At 31.5% G+C, this 22,284-nt stretch overlaps 1 protein-coding gene across 1 annotated transcript; it reads right to left on the reverse strand.

Moving 5' to 3' along the window:
- Positions 1-520: 520 nt before the first annotated feature.
- LOC128213261 (alpha-(1,6)-fucosyltransferase-like) lies at positions 521-20,165 on the reverse strand. Its single transcript, XM_052918846.1, has 12 exons — positions 19,534-20,165; positions 19,202-19,397; positions 16,635-16,737; positions 15,416-15,606; positions 14,891-15,008; positions 13,001-13,241; positions 12,146-12,386; positions 5,160-5,243; positions 4,534-4,626; positions 4,288-4,441; positions 3,257-3,418; positions 521-2,097 (listed from the first exon to the last, which is right to left on the reverse strand). The coding sequence occupies exons 1-12, from the start codon at positions 19,634-19,636 to the stop codon at positions 1,942-1,944; spliced, it is 1,842 nt and encodes a 613-aa protein (XP_052774806.1). The 5' UTR covers positions 19,637-20,165; the 3' UTR covers positions 521-1,941.
- Between the last annotated feature and the right edge of the window lie 2,119 nt (positions 20,166-22,284).

Raw genomic sequence — 22,284 nt, forward strand, 5'->3', positions numbered from 1 at the left:
GTTTTTTTTTTAAATGGCGTGTCTTCAAGGGCGTACGTGTGCTGTAATGCACAAACCGTTATGAGGTGTTCAGTGTATTTTGGTTAACACTTCTTCCAGTGTACGTGTGCTGTTATGCACAAACCGTTATGAGGTGTTCAGTGTATTTTGGTTAACACTATTCAAAGTCAAAACAATTTCCAGGCACTTAACTAAATACCTCTGCAAAATAAATATATTGAAGAAACCGTGACAGGCTTTCCAAGACGATAAAAATCAAATGTACGTTTTTTAATCGGATAGGTAGTAAAATGAGGAAAATCTAATATTTGAATGAACTTGGAGGCCTGCCATAACGGCTATGGGCATTATATTCTCCAACGATTTCTCCAATACAAACTTGTTATTGATGCAAAAGTTTAGCAGAAAAAATGTTTTGACTTTCAACATAAAACATTATCTGTAAAGTTGAAAAATATCATTTTTTGACTGATTACTTTAGTAATAGATTTATATATTTTTTTAGAAAATGACACGTGTGAAAAGAATAAGGCTTTATTGGAGATTTGTGGAGCAAGTGTAGTCCTCATTATCTGTAAATACCCATGTGAAAAAAAAACACAGAAACAAGACCAGCAGCCAAAAGTTCAAACACAAACCCCGAGTAAACCCCAAAGACATATAACGAATTCGTTAACAATCAATTAGATCTTGGTAAGTACCAATTAACAAATATTAACAAAGCCCAGTTATATTTTTATTGTAAATTTCCGCAGCCCTCGTGTAAGCTTTATTTTTCGTAAAGAACACTTGACGTTAAATTCACGTAAGCGCCTTATTGAAGTAAGATGAAGTTAATTCCTAAGATTTTTGAATCAATTAATAGTGATTCATAACGATACAATAAGAAGCGTTCAATGGCACTGGATTTTAACTAAAAAAAAATTCCTCAAAAAATCAAAACAAAATTGTAATTCCAAACTAAAAACGACAATGCCAGAAATGTGAACACATTTTCATTTTTTCCCCCAATAAATATGCACTTTGTACTGTCTTTTCGATTATAGACAGTAGAAAGTGGATATTTATGAGAAAAAAATCAATAACTTTTCACATGTCTGGCATTGTAATTTTTGTGGTTAAAATTATAAGATTTTTTTATTTAAAACATAATTGAGTTTGAAACTCCGGTGCCAGTGAAAGCGTTATTGGGATAAAGCCAATGATGTATTGTTAAACAGCATAAAACGCGTACACGTGTCAACTAAACCCAACTCAGAATATTTTCTCCTATACAGAACATATTCATTTAAATTGTAACAAATTTACATGCATGGTTATACATTAACATGATAATGCTATATTGAAAATCAGATCGGAGATGTTTATATTTAGGTTAAAAAAAATATGTTTTATGCATTTTTCTTAAACCGTTAGTTACGGTTAAAGCTATAAAACATTAATTTTCGAACGGAAATATAATAATCTACAATCTGATTGTTTTCTGCAATCTTGTATCATTAGTTTGCTGATATATTCGCAAAAATGTGCTTTTTTCAATACAAAAAAAAATAAAAAAAAGTTGTAAGAATGGTAAATCTGTGAGAGTGCAGCTTTAAAATATTAAACAAATAAGATATTTCATTTTAATTAAAATACTTGTAATCATTGTCTTGATAAAAATGTAATATTTAACATTGTGATTTTGATATCGACTTCACACACTTTTGTATTTTCAAGCGAGGTCTTTTTGTCCCTGTCCGGAATAAGTCATTGCTTCTTTTGTAAACGGATCGATGATTAGTAAATTCCAATAGATAAATAAATATACAAGAAAACACAAGTCTTTGTCATATTAATTTTGTTGAATATTATCCATGTTGTGAGCAAAGGTAAGCACGGGAACGAAAAGTCAGTGATTTAACTTTTAACATCCAACATTGAAAATCTCCATGGCAACATTTATTGATGCGTGTATTGTTTTTGTATAAAGACTTCAACAATTTTATATTTTGGCACTAATCCCGTCTGTCCGGTTCTTCTATTCTTTCCTATAATAAACCCCTTTTCTTGAACTTGACTCTGCTTGAAGGTGTTTGTTATGATGACGTCACCGACCTAAAATTGAAGAATAACATTTTATGGATATTTACCGTTCATGGCAGATTTGACAATGCTTACACAATGCTTAAGAAACTATAGGGAAAACAATTTGGCTTAAAAGTGAAGATAACGATGAGCCGGTATGAATTAAACTATAGTCCGTTTCCATGTTATTGCTGGTATGAATCAAACTATGGTCCGTTTCCACGTAATGGCTGGTATGAATTAAACTATAGTCCGTGTCCACATTATGGTTGGTATAAATCAAACTAGAGTCCGTTTCCACGTCATGGTATCATTGTAAAGGACAAAAGAACATGACCCTGTTTTGGTTTGAAACCAAGTTGTCTTGTTTGAGATACCGCCATATCTCTATAGATAGTTATTGAATATAAAAAAACTGCTTTAGTTGATTTTATAGGGCTTTACCATTATAACATTATTATTGATAGCAACATAATGAAATCAACTCGATTAATTAACGATTTCATTATTTTACGATTCCAACTTCACGAGTTGAATTGCACCAACGAGTTATCCGGAAATGTCTCGCTTTCAAAATAGATCATCATTCCGATGCATGCATTGCACAAATCTCCTACGCATTGTTATCCCTTGATGAGAAGATCACCTACGCAATTAGCTAGACATTTGTACGGAAAAACAAAGTACCCGCTATGTGGAATTCGGTATTACACGCATATTAAAACACTGTTGTGGTGTGATTTACAAATTAGAAAAACACAATTACAATAGAAGCTACAGTAGCAGGCCCAATTTCTCAAAACTTCTAAAGTTACATCAGGATTAAGCTGAGTTCACTATTTTTGTTTTTCAATAATTTGCATAATATTTACTTCTTTGAGAGTGTAAATTCATTATTATAATGATCACAATAAACCATTTTCATTTATCAAAATTCAAGTGTGTATTTCGGCTAATTCAAATAAGCTACATAAGCCTGTTAAGCTTAAGAAGTTTCGAGAAATTAGGGCCAATCATGTTTAAATGCACAAAGGTCAAGGATAAACAAGCACCAAAAAAGAGACAAACGTTACAAGGAACAACTCTCAAAATATCGCCATTAGTAAACATTGGGCAGCCGTTTCGGAACGGTCAGTAAATGTTTAGAAAATTTAAGAATTCGCTTTTTAAGTTAAACATTTTTTCTTACCTTAAAACTTATTTCCATATGCACTGGATAACTATGGGGCATCATAGCAGTATATATTCTTGATAAGTGTAAATAATAAAACCAGTCCACATCTACGGAAACTGCTCTGTCGAAAGCATCCCCTGTTTGTACGTGCATGAGTTCGTACGCCAATCGACATATCTGTTATGCCATGTTTAGATGTATTCATATACACACATATATATGATATATAGTATAATATATAAAATCAGATTCTTATGTATTTTGCATGATTCTGAATCGAATATTTTTACTTTTTATAATTCGAGAACTCACGGAATTTATTAGGAGTTGTAGTGGTTTAAAAGAAACTAGACCCCAGATAGTCCAAAAATCGGCAAATACAGTATTTCTTGAACACAAGCCTATAATTGCAAATGTCACTTAGTTGGAGGCTGATAATAAATTATTTTACATGATTTTAGAACAAACGCAACAATCATGTTGCTGTCTCATCTGAGTTTCGCCGTTTTAAAATAGCGCATAATGGTTTCCCAGTTTAAATAATATCTGTTTATGACTTCAAAAAATATACCGACGCTATTTTCAAACTTACTGGATTTAACGTGGTAAACAACCACCAGTGTGTTTCAATTTTTCTAGCAATTGTAGCATCTGGTGTGAAGTCACTTTAAATTTACAGAACACACACGAAAGAACAAAACGCATAAGTTCAAAATTTCAAAACACACAAAATCAAGTGATAAAGCATTGCATTTGGAAATTAAATGCACATGAATTTGTCAATAATATGTACTAAACGTGTAATTGGCCATGACGTATTGACTAGAATTTCAGAATATATTTCGCTATATATTAGGATTTAACATTTCAGTTCACATGGAATAGGTCCTTCTTTAGAAAAAAATCATACGTTCACTGCACTGACAAGTTATTCAACCCCTCAGAACTGCAATTAAAACACTCATTAACGATTTTCTTTTATCCAACAATTATCAAGAAATTTTAAATGTCAGTACACATCTATTTAGTATATGCATTGTACTTACATTAGAACTCATGGTACACACGAGAAAGTCGCATCTTGACAACAAAACAGTGTCGCGAACAATTGCATCCATTGCCAATTTTGACGTTCGAGTTTTAACATTCGTGGAATGCTTTGTTGTGGTTTTGTTGAACATAAACACATACTCTGGGTATCTGTAAAGAGGTTTAGTACACATATAGAATTAAAAACATAAGGGGTGACCAAAACCAAAAAAGACAATGGATCAATTGAAATCTTTACAAACTTTTGCTCGGCTTCGAAGAGAACTTCGACGTTGTCCGACGCCAAATACACCTTGCGCTCAACATGGCCGTGAACTGCCTCGTATGCATTGTACCTGGTTATTTGTGATAAATTGGTGTCAATTTTTACAGAAAAAGGTGAACATCTTAATCTACCATTTAACCTAGAAATTTGTGTTTACAATGTGTCAATTTCTACAGAAATAGGTAGACATCTTCATATACATGTATGTATCACCGTTCCTGGCGATGTGTGTACTATGCTTGTAAACATATGTTGACATAGGCAGACAACTACACATATGTATCACTGTACCTAGTAATAAGTACATATTAATGAAATAGATACCTTTATACATGTTTCATTGTACCGGGTAATTTGTGAAAAATGTGTGTTAATCTATACAGAAATAGCTTGACCGCTCTATATATGTTTTATAAATTAAAGTGCAGTTCAAGATCTTTTTGGACATATATATGTTCTTAAAGTGTTGTTATGGAGATTGGTATGAACCAATATAAAAACGAAACACTAAAGAACTCTAACGTACAAAAGAAAAAGGCAAATTACTTCATTCATTTGCATTAGGCATACTTATCCAAACATTGACCTTTAAAATATACTAACCAATCAGCCACATTGATCATGTACTCTTCTAATGCATGGAACCTCGCCTCTGGACCAATCTTGTCCGTTCTTCTTACGTGCACCCTTAAACAAAAATTTATAGCAGTCAGTAATCATATTTGATACATGGTTACTCAAAATTAATGTACTTTTAACCAACATTTATAGCAGTCAGTATTCATAATTGATACATGGTTACTGAATATAAATGTACTTTTAACCAACATTTATAGCAGTCAGTATTCATAATTGATACATGGTTACTGAATATAAATGTACTTTTAACCAACATTTATAGCAGTCAGTATTCATAATTGATACATGGTTACTGAATATAAATGTACTTTTAACCAACATTTAAAGTAGTCAGTATTCATAATTGATACATGGTTACTGAATATAAATATACTTTTAACCAACATTTAAAGTAGTCAGTATTCATAATTGATACATGGCTACTGAATATAAATGTACTTTTAACCAACATTTAAAGTAGTCAGTATTCATAATTGATTCATGGTTACTGAATATAAATGACTTAAAAAACATTTATAGCAGTCAGTATTCATAATTGATACATAGCAACTGCATATAAATGTTCTTTTAACCAACAGTTAAAGCAGTCAGTATTAATAATTCATACATAGCTGATGAATATAAATGTACTTTTAACCAAAATTTATAGCAGTCAGTATTCATAAATGATATATGGCTACTGAATATAAATGTACTTTTAACCAACTGTTTTAGCAGTCAGTATTCATAATTGATACATAGCTACTGAATATAAATGTACTTTTAACCAAAATTTATAGCAGTCAGTATTCATAAATGATATATGGCTTCTGAATATAAATGTACTTTTAACCAAAATTAATAGCAGTCAGTATTCATAAATGATATATGGCTACTGAACATAAATGTACTTTTAACCAACTGTTTTAGCAGTCAGTATTCATAATTGATACATGGTTACTGAATATAAATGTACTTTTCACCAACATTTAAAGTAGTCAGTATTAATAATTGAGACATAGCAACTGAATATAATTGTACTTTTAACCAAAATTTATAGCAGTCAGTATTCATAAATGATATATGGCTACTGAATATAAATGTACTTTTAACCAACAGTTTTAGCAGTCAGTACTAATAATTGATACATAGCTACTGAATATAAATGTACTTTTAACCAACAGTTATAGCAGTCAGTATTAATAATTGATACATAGCAACTGAATATAAATGTACTTTTAACCAAAATTTATAGCAGTCAGTAATCATAAATGATATATGACTACTGAATATAAATGTACTTTTAACCAACAGTTAAAACAGTAAGTACTAATAATTGATGCATGGCTATTGAATATAAATGTACTTTTTACAAATATTTCAAGCAGTCAGTATTAGTAATTGACACATGGTTACTGAATATAAATGAATTTAAAGAACATTTATAGCAGTCAGAATTAATAATTGATACAAGGCTTCTGAATATACTATAGCAGTCAGTATTAATGATTGATATATGTCTACTGAATATACTATAGCAGTCAGTATTAATGATTGATAGATGGCTACTGAATATACTATAGCAGTCAGTATTAATAATTGATACAAGGCTTCTGAATATACTATATCAGTCAGTATTAATGATCGATATATGGCTACTGAATATACTATAGCAGTCAGTATTAATAATTGATACATGGCTTCTGAATATACTATATAAGTCAGTATTAATGATTGATACATGGCTACTGAATATACTATAGAAGTCAGTATTAATAATTGATACAAGGCTACTGAATATACTATAGAAGTCAGTATTAATAATCGATATATGGCTACTGAATATACTAAAGAAGTCAGTATTAATGATTGATACATGGCTACTGCATATACTATAGAAGTCAGTATTAATGATTGATACATGGCTACTAAATATAGAATAGCAGTCAGTATTAATAATTGATACATGGCTACTGAATATACTATAGCAGTCAGTATTAATAATTGATACATGGCTACTGAATATACTATAGAAGTCAGTATTAATAATCGATACATGGCTACTGAATATGCGATAGCAGTCAGTATTAATGATTGATACAAGGCTACTGAATATACTATAGCAGTCAGTATTAATAATTGATACATGGCTACTGAATATACTATAGAAGTCAGTATTAATAATTGATATATGGCTACTGAATGTACTACAGCAATCAGTATTAATAATCGATATATGGCTACTGAATATACTAAAGAAGTCAGTATTAATGATTGATACATGGCTACTGAATGTACTATAGCAGTCAGTATTAATAATTAATACATGGCTACTGAATATACTATAGAAGTCAGTATTAATAATTGATATATGGCTACTGAATGTACTACAGCAATCAGTATTAATAATCGATATATGGCTACTGAATATACTAAAGAAGTCTGTATTAATGATTGATACATGGCTACTGAATGTACTATAGCAGTCAGTATTAATAATTAATACATGGCTACTGAATATACTATAGAAGTCAGTATTAATAATCGATATATGGCTACTGAATATACTAAAGAAGTCAGTATTAATGATTGATACATGGCTACTGAATGTACTATAGCAGTCAGTATTAATAATCGATATATGGCTACTGAATGTACTACAGCAATCAGTATTAATAATCGATATATGGCTACTGAATATACTATAGAAGTCAGTATTAATGATTGATACATGGCTACTGAATATACTAAAGAAGTCAGTATTAATTTTTGATACAAGGCTACTGAATTTACTATAGAAGTCAGTATTAATAATTGATACAAGGCTACTGAATATACTATAGAAGTCAGTATTAATAATTGATACAAGGCTACTGAATTTACTATAGCAGTCAGTATTAATAATTGATATATGGCTACTGAATATACTATAGAATTCAGTATTAATAATTGATATATGGCTACTGAATGTACTACAGCAATAAGTATTAATAATCGATATATGGCTACTGAATATACTAAAGAAATCAGTATTAATTATTGATACATGGCTACTGAATGTACTAAAGAAGTCAGTATTAATAATTGATACATGGCTACTGAATATACTAAAGAAGTCAGTATTAATAATTGATACAAGGCTACTGAATTTACTATAGCAGTCAGTATTAATAATTGATACAAGGCTACTGAATATACTATAGAAGTCAGTATTAATAATTGATACAAGGCTACTGAATTTACTATAGCAGTCAGTATTAATAATTAATATATGGCTACTGAATATACTATAGAATTCATTATTAATAATTGATATATGGCTACTGAATGTACTATAGCAGTCAGTATTAATAATTGATATATGGCTACTGAATTTACTATAGCAGTCAGTATTAATAATTGATACAAGGCTACTGAATATACTATAGAAGTCAGTATTAATAATTGATACAAGGCTACTGAATTTACTATAGCAGTCAGTATTAATAATTGATATATGGCTACTGAATATACTATAGAATTCAGTATTAATAATTGATATATGGCTACTGAATCTACTATAGCAGTCAGTATTAATAATTGTTACAAGGCTACTAAATATACTATTGCAGTCAGTATTAATGATTGATATATGGCTACTGAATATATTATAGCAGTCAGTATTAATAATCGATACAAGGTTACTGAATATACTATTGCAGTGAGTATTAATAATTGATATATGGCTACTGAATGTACTTTAGCAGTCAGTATTATTTATCGATACATGGCTACTGAATGTACTATAGCATTCAGTATTAATAATCGATAAATGGCTACTGAATGTACTATACCAGTCAGTATTAATAATCGATACATGGCTACTGAATATACTATAGCAGTCAGTATTAATAATCGATATATGGCTACTGAATATACTATAGAAGTCAGTATTAAGAATTGATATATGGCTACTGAATATACTATAGAATTCAGTATTAATAATTGATATATGGCTACTGAATGTACTATAGCAGTCAGTATTAATAATTGATATATGGCTACTGAATGTACTATAGCAGTCAGTATTAATAATTGATACAAGGCTATTGAATATACTATTGCAGTCAGTATTAAGAATTGATATATGGCTACTGAATTTACTATAGCAGTCAGTATTAATAATTCATATATGGCTACTGAATATACTATAGAAGTCAGTATTAATGATGGTCGATCGATACAAGGCTACTGAATTTACTATAGCAGTCAGTATTAATAATTGATACACGACTACTGAATGTACTATTGCAGTCAGTATTAATAAAAGATACATGGCTACTGAATATACTATAGAAGTCAGTATTAAGAATTGATATATGGCTACTGAATATACTATAGCAGTCAGTATTAATAATTGATATATGGCTACTGAATGTACTATAGCAGTCAGTATTAATAATTGATATATGGCTACTGAATGTACTATTGCAGTCAGTATTAATAATCGATACATGGCTACTGAATTTACTATAGCAGTCAGTATTAATATCCGATATATGGCTACTGAATATACTATAGAAGTCAGTATAAAGAATTGATATATGGCTACTGAATATACTATAGAATTCAGTATTAATAATTGATATATGGCTACTGAATGTACTATAGCAGTCAGTATTAATAATCGGTACATGGCTGCTGAATATACTATAGCAGTCAGTATTAATAATCGATATATGGCTACTGAATATACTATAGAATTCAGTATTAATAATTGATATATGGCTACTGAATGTACTATAGCAGTCAGTATTAATAATTATTATATGGCTACTGAATATACTATAGCAGTCAGTATTAATAATTGATACAAGGCTATTGAATATACTATTGCAGTCAGTATTAAGAATTGATATATGGCTACTGAATTTACTATAGCAGTCAGTATTAATAATTCATATATGGCTACTGAATATACTATAGAAGTCAGTATTAATGATGGTCGATCGATACAAGGCTACTGAATTTACTATAGCAGTCAGTATTAATAATTGATACACGACTACTGAATGTACTATTGCAGTCAGTATTAATAAAAGATACATGGCTACTGAATATACTATAGAAGTCAGTATTAAGAATTGATATATGGCTACTGAATATACTATAGCAGTCAGTATTAATAATTGATATATGGCTACTGAATGTACTATAGCAGTCAGTATTAATAATTGATATATGGCTACTGAATGTACTATTGCAGTCAGTATTAATAATCGATACATGGCTACTGAATTTACTATAGCAGTCAGTATTAATATCCGATATATGGCTACTGAATATACTATAGAAGTCAGTATTAAGAATTGATATATGGCTACTGAATATACTATAGAATTCAGTATTAATAATTGATATATGGCTACTGAATGTACTATAGCAGTCAGTATTAATAATCGGTACATGGCTACTGAATATACTATAGCAGTCAGTATTAATAATCGATATATGGCTACTGAATATACTATAGAATTCAGTATTAATAATTGATATATGGCTACTGAATGTACTATAGCAGTCAGTATTAATAATTGATATATGGCTACTGAATATACTATAGATTTCAGTATTAATAATTGATATATGGCTACTGAATGTACTATAGCAGTCAGTATTAATAATTATTATATGGCTACTGAATATACTATAGCAGTCAGTATTAATAATTGATACAAGGCTATTGAATATACTATTGCAGTCAGTATTAATAATTGATATATGGTTACTGAATTTACTATAGCAGTCAGTATTAATAATTCATATATGGCTACTGAATATACTATTGCAGTCAGTATTAATGATGGTCGATCGATACAAGGCTACTGAATTTACTATAGCAGTCAGTATTAATAATTCATATATGGCTACTGAATATACTATTGCAGTCAGTATTAATGATGGTCGATCGATACAAGGCTACTGAATGTACTATAGCAGTCAGTATTAATGATTGATACAAGGCCACTGAATGTACTATAGCAGTCAGTATTAATGATTGATACATGGCTACTGAATATACTATAGCAGTCAGTATTAATAATTGATATATGGCTACTGAATATATTATAGCAGTCAGTATTAATAATAGATATATGGCTACTGAATATACTATTGCAGTCAGTATTAATGGTCGATCGATAAAAGGCTACTGAATATATTATAGCAGTCCGTATTAATAGTAGAAACATGGCTACTGAATATACTATAGTAGTCAGTAATAATAATCGATATATGGCTACTGAATATACGATTGCAATCAGTATTAATATTCGATACAAGGCTACTGAATATACTATAGCAGTCGGTATTTATGATTGATACATGGCTACTGAATATAAATGAGTTTAAAAACTTTTATAGCAGTCAGTATTAATGATTGATACATGGCTACTGAATATACTATAGCAGTCAGTTTTAATAATTGGTACATGACTACTGAATATATCATAGCAGTCAGTATTAATACAAGGTTACTGAATATAAATGTACTATCAACCAACTTTTATAGCAGTCAGTAAACATAAGTGATACACGGTTACTGAATATAAATGCCGCTTTAACAACAGTTATAACAGTCAGTTTACATAATTCAGTCATGACTATTGAATACAAATGGTAAATGGTAACAGACACATGAATGACAAGTGCTGTATAATAACAATTTTTTTTTGTTTTAAAGTCGTAACACTATTCTAAGTTTAAATTAGAATGCAATATACAATTGGATTGACAAAGCTGGTATATCCATTATTTTCTTTTTGGTTTTCTCTGTGTGCTTAGGTTTTCCAAAAAGTACAAAGTCTGTGAATTGTTTAAACCTATGTTATACTGAGATCGATTCTTTTAAGTGTGTTTTGCAATATTTATTTCTCATTTATAATTACTAATAGACAGATATAGAACACATAATGTTAAAATGCTACATGTACCCGACAACTGGGGATGTGAACGGCATTGTCTGAATTGCGTCCTGAAATATTCTCGAAAGTTTATCTTTCCCCAGCATGACGTATTCAGCCATTACTCCTATCCACCAAGCTGACGGATGTTTGTTGAAGGAAAACAATTTCTTGGCCAAATGATTTGGAATTTCCGTTGGATTCGTAATTGAATTTCCAGATGCGGGCATCGTCAGTTCTTCAAATGAAGAATACTTTGCAAGGTCTTTCTCTACAAATAGTAAGTACAATTTAAATCAATAGTTGAGTGTTCATTCCGAAACCCTGTAAGAATATATGGTAACATTGGTTAACTCTTTCGTTGGTAATAGAAGTACCAATACTTTAAGATATATATATTTAATCCAACACTTTCATTGGTATTAAAAGTACCAATACTTTAAGATGTATACAATTAAATCAACACTTTCATTGGTATTAGAAGTACCAATACTTTAAGATGTATACAATTAATTCAACACTTTCATTGGTATTAGAAGTACCAATACTTTAAGATATATACAATTAATTCAACACTTTCATTGGTATTATAAGTACTAATACTTAAAGATATGTACAATTAATCCAACTCTTTTATATCAAGCTTTTTCATGGTATAAGTAATATCAATACTTTAAGATATATACAATTAACCAATAGTATGGGTTTGTTTATCTGTAACATTTGGAGCAGCGTAATTACTATAAATGCCAACTTAACGTATAGCTCTAAAAAACAATAAGAGCCTAATGACTATACAATATCACAAATGACTTGTCGACAATACACAGTCTTAAGACAAAGTTTATTTCCAACGAAGTTAAATAATAAAACATTAAAACTTACCATTGTTTATATTCATTGAATTTGATATCGAACAAGGCCAATGATGCCTATGTTTTAAATTCATATAACTTCCCCAATTCGTCGGAATAAATGTAGTGTCCTTTGCATCCATGACCAATGCTCTCTGTGAGGAAAGAGCAGCTACCAAACAACTAAGGGTTCTGTGTATAAAACTTCCTATAGGTGTCCAGAACACATGCAGACACGTCAAAATTCTAGATGAGTTACATTGGGGAGATTCCTAGAAGCAAACAGAATGAAAACATGCATGTTTGAAATGTAATCTAATATGAAAGCTGCATCCTCGATTTGATTAAAAATGTGCAATAATTGTGCACTTGAATAATTAGTTCAATACTGCCAACGCCCCCTTGCACCGCTTAAGCGCTATTAAATCTTTGTCGATATTGATTCCCCAAAAATATATAACTTTTTTTTTAAATTTATTATGTACTTGAACGCATTATACTAGTCATCAGAATTTTTCAAATGGAAAAATCTAAAGACCAAATACTTCTTCCAATCGGACAAATCAACTTATTAAAACTTTCAGGCGATATTAGTTCGGGTATTTGTACAATAGCTCCTTCATTTTGGTTGAAAAGAAAATCACTTAAAGGCAACGTAAGTTAATGGAATAAATCCTCATCAAATGTTTGCATATAATTATATTCTGTTTGTACTGGATATATAAAATAATTATAAAAATATTTGATGTAGATATACGTTGTTACTTTGTATCCAGTACAAACAGAAATTTGCAATGTTCATATTTTAGCAATTAAGGGCAATCTCTTTCATGCAATTTTTTTGATAAGGCTACTTTTATCCATGTATGTACAATACGTGTGTATGGTTATTAATTGTTAAGTGCACTGCTGCATATTTCAAATATGTTCAATATGACATGATAAAAAAGAAATAAATCTTTTATTCAACTCTTTAAAGATGCACTCTTACTCCCAAATAAGATTTACCACAATTAAAGATATTGTTTTAATATTCCAAAAAGGATGAATAAATGTCGAAAAAATTGTTCTTATGAAGGATACCGAGCTGAATTTGAACTAAATGAGCATAAATCACGGTATTTCTACCTTATACTATAGAAGACCACAGTAAATCTTTTAGCATTCACCAATCATTTAATATTCTTGCGCTTTCTGCTATTTAATACACTGTTACAATCTTGTTATAAGTAACTAATATTTTCCATAAATGCATCATTTAGTAAGAAGTTAAAGGTTTATCAGTCAATATTTATGTTTGTTATGCATGTGTATGTATTGATTTTGAATCAGAGTGTCACTTTAATCTTTTAATCAGCCTTAAGGTGTTTTTTTCTTCAAAATACTAACAAAGAAAGTATTTTATATAGTTTGAGACGTTACACGCCATATGTAATGTATAAAATAAGGTTATATAATATTTATAATGTAGTATATACCATTTCTTTTTAGTCATTTATTGTAAATGGCTTTAAGGTCTAAACTATAGATGCAGTGTGTATTTGTTAATACGAGTGCATAAAATACGTGACCTCCAAATTATTCAATTTACTGAGCATAAATATTTCCCAAAGGATAACTCGTGTGATCTTATATGTATATATATTAACGCATTTCACAGCATTAATGATACAATAAATTATATAATTCAGAGAATAATATCAAGGGGTGGTCAATAGGCAGTTTGATTCAATTTTGTGGTCGTTGACCATATCATTGACTCAGTGTATAGGTTAATTACTTACAACGCCCAATCCGATTAGCTACATCAATGTTAGATGAAATTAAAACCAATATTAAATATCTCACACACACATACACACACGACCCAACCCCTTAGTGCCGTACGTACCGTACATATTCTTAATTTATCAACGTGTACCTTATATTGATTCAGATGATATTGGACCTCACTCTGCAGCTCACGTGACATCTTTATTCTCCATTCGTTACCCGTCTGATGTCTGATTTTTTCTTCTAGGACCCCCCTTGCGAGTTCACTAGCATGTCAAATAAATTAAATACAAGGACATAATATATATTGCCAATGTCGTATGGTTACAAATTAAATATATATAAAAACTAACTTTTAATACATTTATTTTGTATTTGAAACCGAACAAACATTTGAACCAAAAAACTGATATAACAAGCCATCGAGCATTGCTAGCATTTGCTAAAATATGTTTACTTGACAACAAAAGAAGAAGTGCATAATCCCTAAATGCCCTTCTTTTTACGTACCAGATTTCATGATTTTAGCTTTTTAATACTTTTTGAGTTATATTAAGATTCTCCCAAAAGTATTATTTTCACTTATTTGTAGCCATAGCAACCACAATAATTGTCGAAAACAAACGACGTTCATAATACTATAATGGCCCTAAGAAGATAAGAAGAATATTACGTCTGCAGTTTAAGAAGCTTCTTGCACACATTTGATAACGTTTCCATTATCCCAGAATCGTTTGCAGACAGTTCCTTCAAACCTTCACATCTTTTGAGAACAAACTCGGCAAAATGGCCAAATCCTTTGTCGCGATACCTTTGTATTAGTTCCTTTTGAATTGCCTCGTTAATCGGCAACCGATCCTTTCTCTATAACAACAATAAGTATATATGAGTTTGAGTGCACACACACGCACGCACGCACGCACGCTACCCGGGCGGCTTAATCCTCTTATTACTCAATTCAAACGAACTGATACAGATGAACAACCTTAAGAATTTAAGGACCCGATAATATATAGACAGTACAAAGTTCATATTTAAGAGAGAAAACATATGTTCAATACCTTTTCACATTTTTGGCATCTTAATTTTTAGTATGGAATTACAAGCATTTTTTATTTAAATTAAAAAAATGAGTTTAAAAATCCGATGCCAGTGGTATTACCTATAAAGATCTTACTTCTGTTTTCATTTCTTTTGATTGATTTCTTATCTGTGATTATATACAGTGTGTGTATACCACGTAATAAATTACGTCATATATACTACGTCGGAAGGCAACATTTTGCTTAAAAATAAAGACTTAAATTAAAGATAACTTTTCTTTTACTACAACGTTTTAAATATAACAAAGGGCAGTCTATGCCGCTTAAGGTGCCCCGCCTTTGTTTTATTGTCGAAGTTTGATAAGGTGATTAGTTTAATCAAACACTTCGACAAACCTGTTTCCAAATTTCCATAATAATGTTTTGACAGTGCTTCGACAGACGGCCGTAATGTGAAAAGGTTTGTCAAAGTGTTTTAAGACACTAAACTCTCAATAAAACTCTGGTAAAGACCGAATGCGGGGCTCCGTAAGCGGCGTAGACTGCGCTAGTTTCATTTAAAATGGTGAAGAAATAGTGAAGTTATCTTTGTTCAAAGTCTTCATTCGAAGCAAAATGTTGCTTCCCACGTAGCATTTATGACGCAATTTATCACTTGGTATACACACACTGATATACTTAGCGACGATATGCGTCCAGAATTAATGCCAATAAAAGCGTTTTCTAAACTCGAGTTAATTTAGATAAATAATGCTCTGGTATATTTTGAATATATTTGTTCCTATTTGTGAATATGAAAGCAATTTAAAACACATAAGGGTGTATATAATATGAATTCGCGCATCATACCAATGAAGAAAATGGCGAACTTTTTACAACGTCTTGAAGTTTAAGATCAATCTGCGTAGATGGGAAGATTTCTTCAAAGGTATATAACATATTTTCTTTAACTCTGGAATTGAATACAAAGTTGTACAATACAACTGGATAAAAATATCTTAGCAAATGTATTTTTACGAAATATTTATAACCATCTTGTTTACCGATGCTTTATCGAATTCTATAGTCTGTTGTAACAAATGTTACCATGGCAAATAAAGGTAATTATTGTTGTTGTTGTTGTTGTTGTTGTTGTGAAAACCTTACAATTCCTGATGAGTTCTGTAAGAAAATGTATTTTTAATGAAGAAACAGAGTATTTATTTCTTAAGGCTGTGATTAAGTTAATTTATAACACTCAGTATTGAATATATATAATATATGAAATTACTAATAAAAACATTTTTTTGTAATGTGACTTTTCATCCTTGTAGATACTTATAGATAAACACTATATCCTGATGCGGAGCGCATGTTTCCCTTTTATATTCATCTTGTTAAATAATTTACCACTGTCCCAAGAAAGCAGTGATCAGGGGCTGATTCAGGAATTGGCGTCAATGCTGCACTCTAACAGATTTACCGTTTTTACAACTTTTTTTTATTTTTTTGTCTTGGAATGAGCAATTTTTTTGAGAAAATATTTGCAAATCAGTGATATAAGACTGCTGACAAAATATCAGATCGCAGATTTTTATATTTCCGTTCCAAATTTCTTAATTATTTTTTTTGCCTAAGACCTTTACTGACGGTTTAAGAAAAAACAGTAAACATCAATTTTCAAACTTATAAATAAAAATCTGCGATCTTATATTTTGCCAGCCGTCTTATATGACTGGTGTTCATGTATTTTCGAATAAATTGGCTCGTTCCAAGACAAAAAATGTCAAAACGTTGAATCTGTGAGAGTGCAGCTTTAAAGGAAAGAACGAATGCCCCTTGCTCAACGACTACAAACAACACACGATTTTAGTTAGTACTATAGCAGTGTGTGTATACCACGTGATAAATTACGTCATATATGCTACATCGGAAGGCAATATTTGCTTAAAATGAAGACTTAAATTAAAAATAACTTTTCTTTTACTACACCATTTTCAATGAAACAAAGGGCAGTCTATGCTGCTTTAAGAGCACCGCCTTCGTTTTATTACCGGAGTTTGATTAGGTGATTAGTTTCCTCAAACACTTCGACAAACCTGTTTTCAAAATAATGTTTTGACAGTGCTCCGTCAGACGGCCGGATTGTGGAAAGGTTTGTCGAAGTGTTTTAAGAAAACTAAACTCTCATTCAAACTCTGGTAAAAGACCAAAGGCGGGTCTCCATAAGCGGCATAGACTGCGCAAGGTTTCATGTTAAATGGTGAAGAAATGGTGAAGTTATCTTTGTTTAAAGTCTTTATTCGAAGCAAAAAGTTGCATTTATGACGCAATTTATCACTTGGTATACACACACTGTATAGGGCTAAACGTCGTTTCGAAGGAAAGATTTTGTCATTTCAGTGTGGTATATTGCTTCCAAACGCATTCTTTTCATAACCTTTCTTTATTCATAAAACAAATGTTAACTTGAACAATTTTAGAGGGGGCGCGCACCGAATGCGCCCCAGTCTAAAACCGCGAGTGTATATGCTATTTCGTAGTTGATTTTAATAACATGCGAATTAATGCGCCATAAGGCATAGTAATGACATTCAGATATGAACACCAGAATGCATCGATTATCTGGTCTGATGGTCTGAAATATATGATGGCATACCAAACATGCCTTCCGCTGGGTTATAGAGAGTTATCAGTGCAAATAATGATATTTCACTTGTTAAACGATTTTCCACAGGAACAAACAATTATCTTTTAATTGAATAACTATTATATTCTACTATAGCCTATTGATAAATTTATATATGTGTGTATATGCTTCATCACTATCTATCATTATTGGTATTTTCAATATACCATAACATGTTAATTTATAACCATGCATGTAAATGTATTACAATGTAAATGAAAAGTCTCTTATAACAGGATTAAGCTAAACCCACTATTTTTGTCTTTCAATATTTTGCGTTTTATATGCTCCTTTAAAAGTTTTTATACTTAAGATAGGAATTATCGTTACGATTATCACAATAAATCATTTTTCATTTATAAAAAATCACTATAAGTATGTATTTTGGCTAATTGAAATAAGCATCTTAAGCCTGTTAAGCTTAAGAAGTTTCGAGAAATTGGGTCCTGTATAGGAGAAAATATTCTGAGTTGATCTCAGTTGAAACGTGTTTGCGGTGTCATCGGCGGGTTGGTCGTGAAAACGGGGCGGTCGCATATAGGGGTTTTACTGTAAATGTAGTACAATGCAAATGAATCTGTCCTGTATAGGAGAAAATATTGAGTTGAGTTGAGTTGAGTTGATACGTGTACGCGTTTTATACTGTTTAACAAAACATAACTGGCTTCATCTCAATAATGCTTCAGACCGTTACGTTATAAATCATTGTTAATTGTTTCAAAAACGTTTGTAATTAACTCAAACTTACTCCAATAAGGCGCTTACGTCCGACAAAGTACTATTCATGTAGTTCTGCATAGACGTGGTTTTCATGTCTTGAGCAATTTCAACAAAGTATCTCTTTGCTTGGGATGCAAAATGTAGCATCATATTCGTACTATTGAAATCTAGTTTTGTGACTGTCGAGACGGAGTTCTTTTTTGGTTCTTTTGTTGGCATAATAACTGAAAAACAATTGAGAGTTTCATGAATTCATCGTTTAAGTGTTCTTTATGAAAAATATTGCTTAAACCAGTGTTGCAGAATTTTACAAATAATAATATAACTTGGCTATGGAAATATTTGTAAATCGGTACTTACGAAGAGCTGATTGTTTGTTGACGAATTCGTATTTACAGATAATGAGGACTAAACTTGCTCCACAAATCGCCAATAAAGCATGTATTCCTTTCACACGTGTCATTTTTATAAGAACTATAGCAATCCGTTATCCGAGTATTCCGTCAAAAATTGATATTTTTCCAAAGAAAATGTTAATGTTGAAAGTCAAAACTTTTTTTCTTCTTCACTTTTGCATCAATATCAGTTTTGTTTTGGTGAGATCAGACACGTTTGACCATTTGCGTGCTTTTTATGGAGGCTATTTGTTGCCAAAAGTCCAGACGCGTTAATTCCCAATATGTGCTTCTGAATCGTTTTAAATATCTCTTACATTTGTCAATGTAGACGTGAAAACGTTGTTTCTATGCGCCAGATGTTCCGTATCTATATTACTTTTGTCATTATAATAGGCAAAATGAATTCATTATTTGACATCGATAATTTCCTGCCATAATGTGGCAGTTCTTACCCTAAGAATGTCAACTGTGTTTGCAAATCTGAAACTGTATGTAGGTGTGAACTCCTAAAACCAGTTAAAAGATAAATTGAGACTTGCAGTGTTAAAAACATATTTAATTTCTCTCACTTCAAATTTGTCATAATTTCCTCAACAGCTGTTGCCAATTTGTGCTTAGCTTCTAGTGTATTAGTTGCATTCATTCGTAACATTTCAAAACGTCGTCGTATGAAATCGGGAAAATGATTGTAGAATGTCTTCTTATGTCGCAATACTAATTCACGACGGACATTATGAGTCAGAGATATGTTATTTGTCTGGAAAAAGGAACCATATCAGAGGTTGATGTATTAAAGGAACAATTGAGTTGTTGTTTAAACATCTTTTCCATTTGGCAACTTTTTTAAATCCTGAAATTTCATTTTTCCTGTTTCAGAACATTTAAGATTAACCCATTAATAAATGGGTTACATTATCGTGCTACTGAATATATCATCTCATCGCGACATTGGTGCCATTGGCGATGTATTAAATCTTGCTGCCTGGTGACCCCGCATAAATTTGGTATTCTTTGAAAAGATATGGCCTGCTGATTACTGTACAAGCCAAGTAGCCAAAACCATACTGTAACCTTGTTTAGTGGTATCAGGATCACAATGATACAATGGAACCTGCAGGGACAAGCCCAGTATCCCAAACCATACTATAAAGTATTATATTGTATAGTGGTAAAAGGATCACTATAATACAATGGAAATTACAAGGACAAGACCAGAAGGCTAAACCATACTCAAATCCTGTTTAGTGGCAAATGGATCACGCTTATACAATTGAAACTACAGGGACAAGTCCAGTAGCCAAAACCATTCTCAAATCCTGTTTAGTGGCAGAAGGATCACGCTTATACAATTGAAACTAAAGGGACAAGCCCAGCAGCCCAAACCATTCTCAAATCCTGTTTAGTGGCAGAAGGATCACGCTTATACAATTGAAACTAAAGGGACAAGCCCAGCAGCCCAAACCATTCTCAAATCTTGTTTAGTGGCAGAAGGATCACGCTTATACAATTGAAACTAAAGGGACAAGCCCAGCAGCCCAAACCATTCTCAAATCTTGTTTAGTGGCAGAAGGATCACGCTTATACAATTGAAACTAAAGGGACAAGCCCAGTAGCCGAAACCATACTCAAATCATGTTTAGTGGCAGAAGGATCACGCTTATACAATTGAAACTAAAGGGACAAGCCCAGCAGCCCAAACCATTCTCAAATCTTGTTTAGTGGCAGAAGGATCACGCTTATACAATTGAAACTAAAGGGACAAGTCCAGTAGCCGAAACCATACTATAATCTTGTTTAGTGGCAGAAAAATCACGCTTATACAATTGAAACTACAGGGACAAGCCCAGCAGCCGAAACCATTCTCAAATCTTGTTTAGTGGCAGAAGGATCACGCTTATACAATTGAAACTAAAGGGACAAGTCCAGTAGCCGAAACCATTCTCAAATCCTGTTTAGTGGCAGAAGGATCACGCTTATACAATTGAAACTAAAGGGACAAGTCCAGTAGCCAAAACCATTCTCAAATCTTGTGTAGTGGCAGAAGGATCACGCTTATACAATTGAAACTACAGGGACAAGTCCAGTAGCCGAAACCATTCTCAAATCCTGTTTAGTGGTAGATGGATCACAATAATACATTCGAAACTACCGGAACAAGCCCAGCAGCCAAAATAATGTGATCATTTTATATGCACTAGGATCATAACCAAACAAACAAAAATCATACAGAAGGCAACACTTACAATCCACATCAGAATAAAACAGTATCATGTAACGATAAATGTTGGAATAGCTGCGATAGGCTAGCTAAAAAGGAGTTTATTGGCAGTCTCAGAATTTTTAACAGGAATCAATACCAAGTGTTTTATTAAGACCAAATGCCTAATCATCGTCTAATATTGCATCATATTAACGAGGGGGAATCCTTAAAAAAGGGCGTTTTTTTAAAGAAGGAAGTGTACTATAGTATGTTTATAATATGAGATTGATAACATTATAAGTTACGTGGTTAGTAGGTGACCCGATAAGTGATATACGGGGACCCGTATATCCCATATCGGGTCACCTACTAACACTGTAACGTATATATCACGTCTACATCCTGTTTACATGTTTAAATGTTTCATTTATACATCGGAATACTTATCTGAATCGGAGAAAAATACGCAATTTGGTACGATACGAAGTTTGGTGACCTTATATGGTAAAATAA

Source organism: Mya arenaria, chromosome 13 (genome assembly GCF_026914265.1).
Source record: "Mya arenaria isolate MELC-2E11 chromosome 13, ASM2691426v1".
Classification (NCBI taxonomy): domain Eukaryota; kingdom Metazoa; phylum Mollusca; class Bivalvia; order Myida; family Myidae; genus Mya; species Mya arenaria.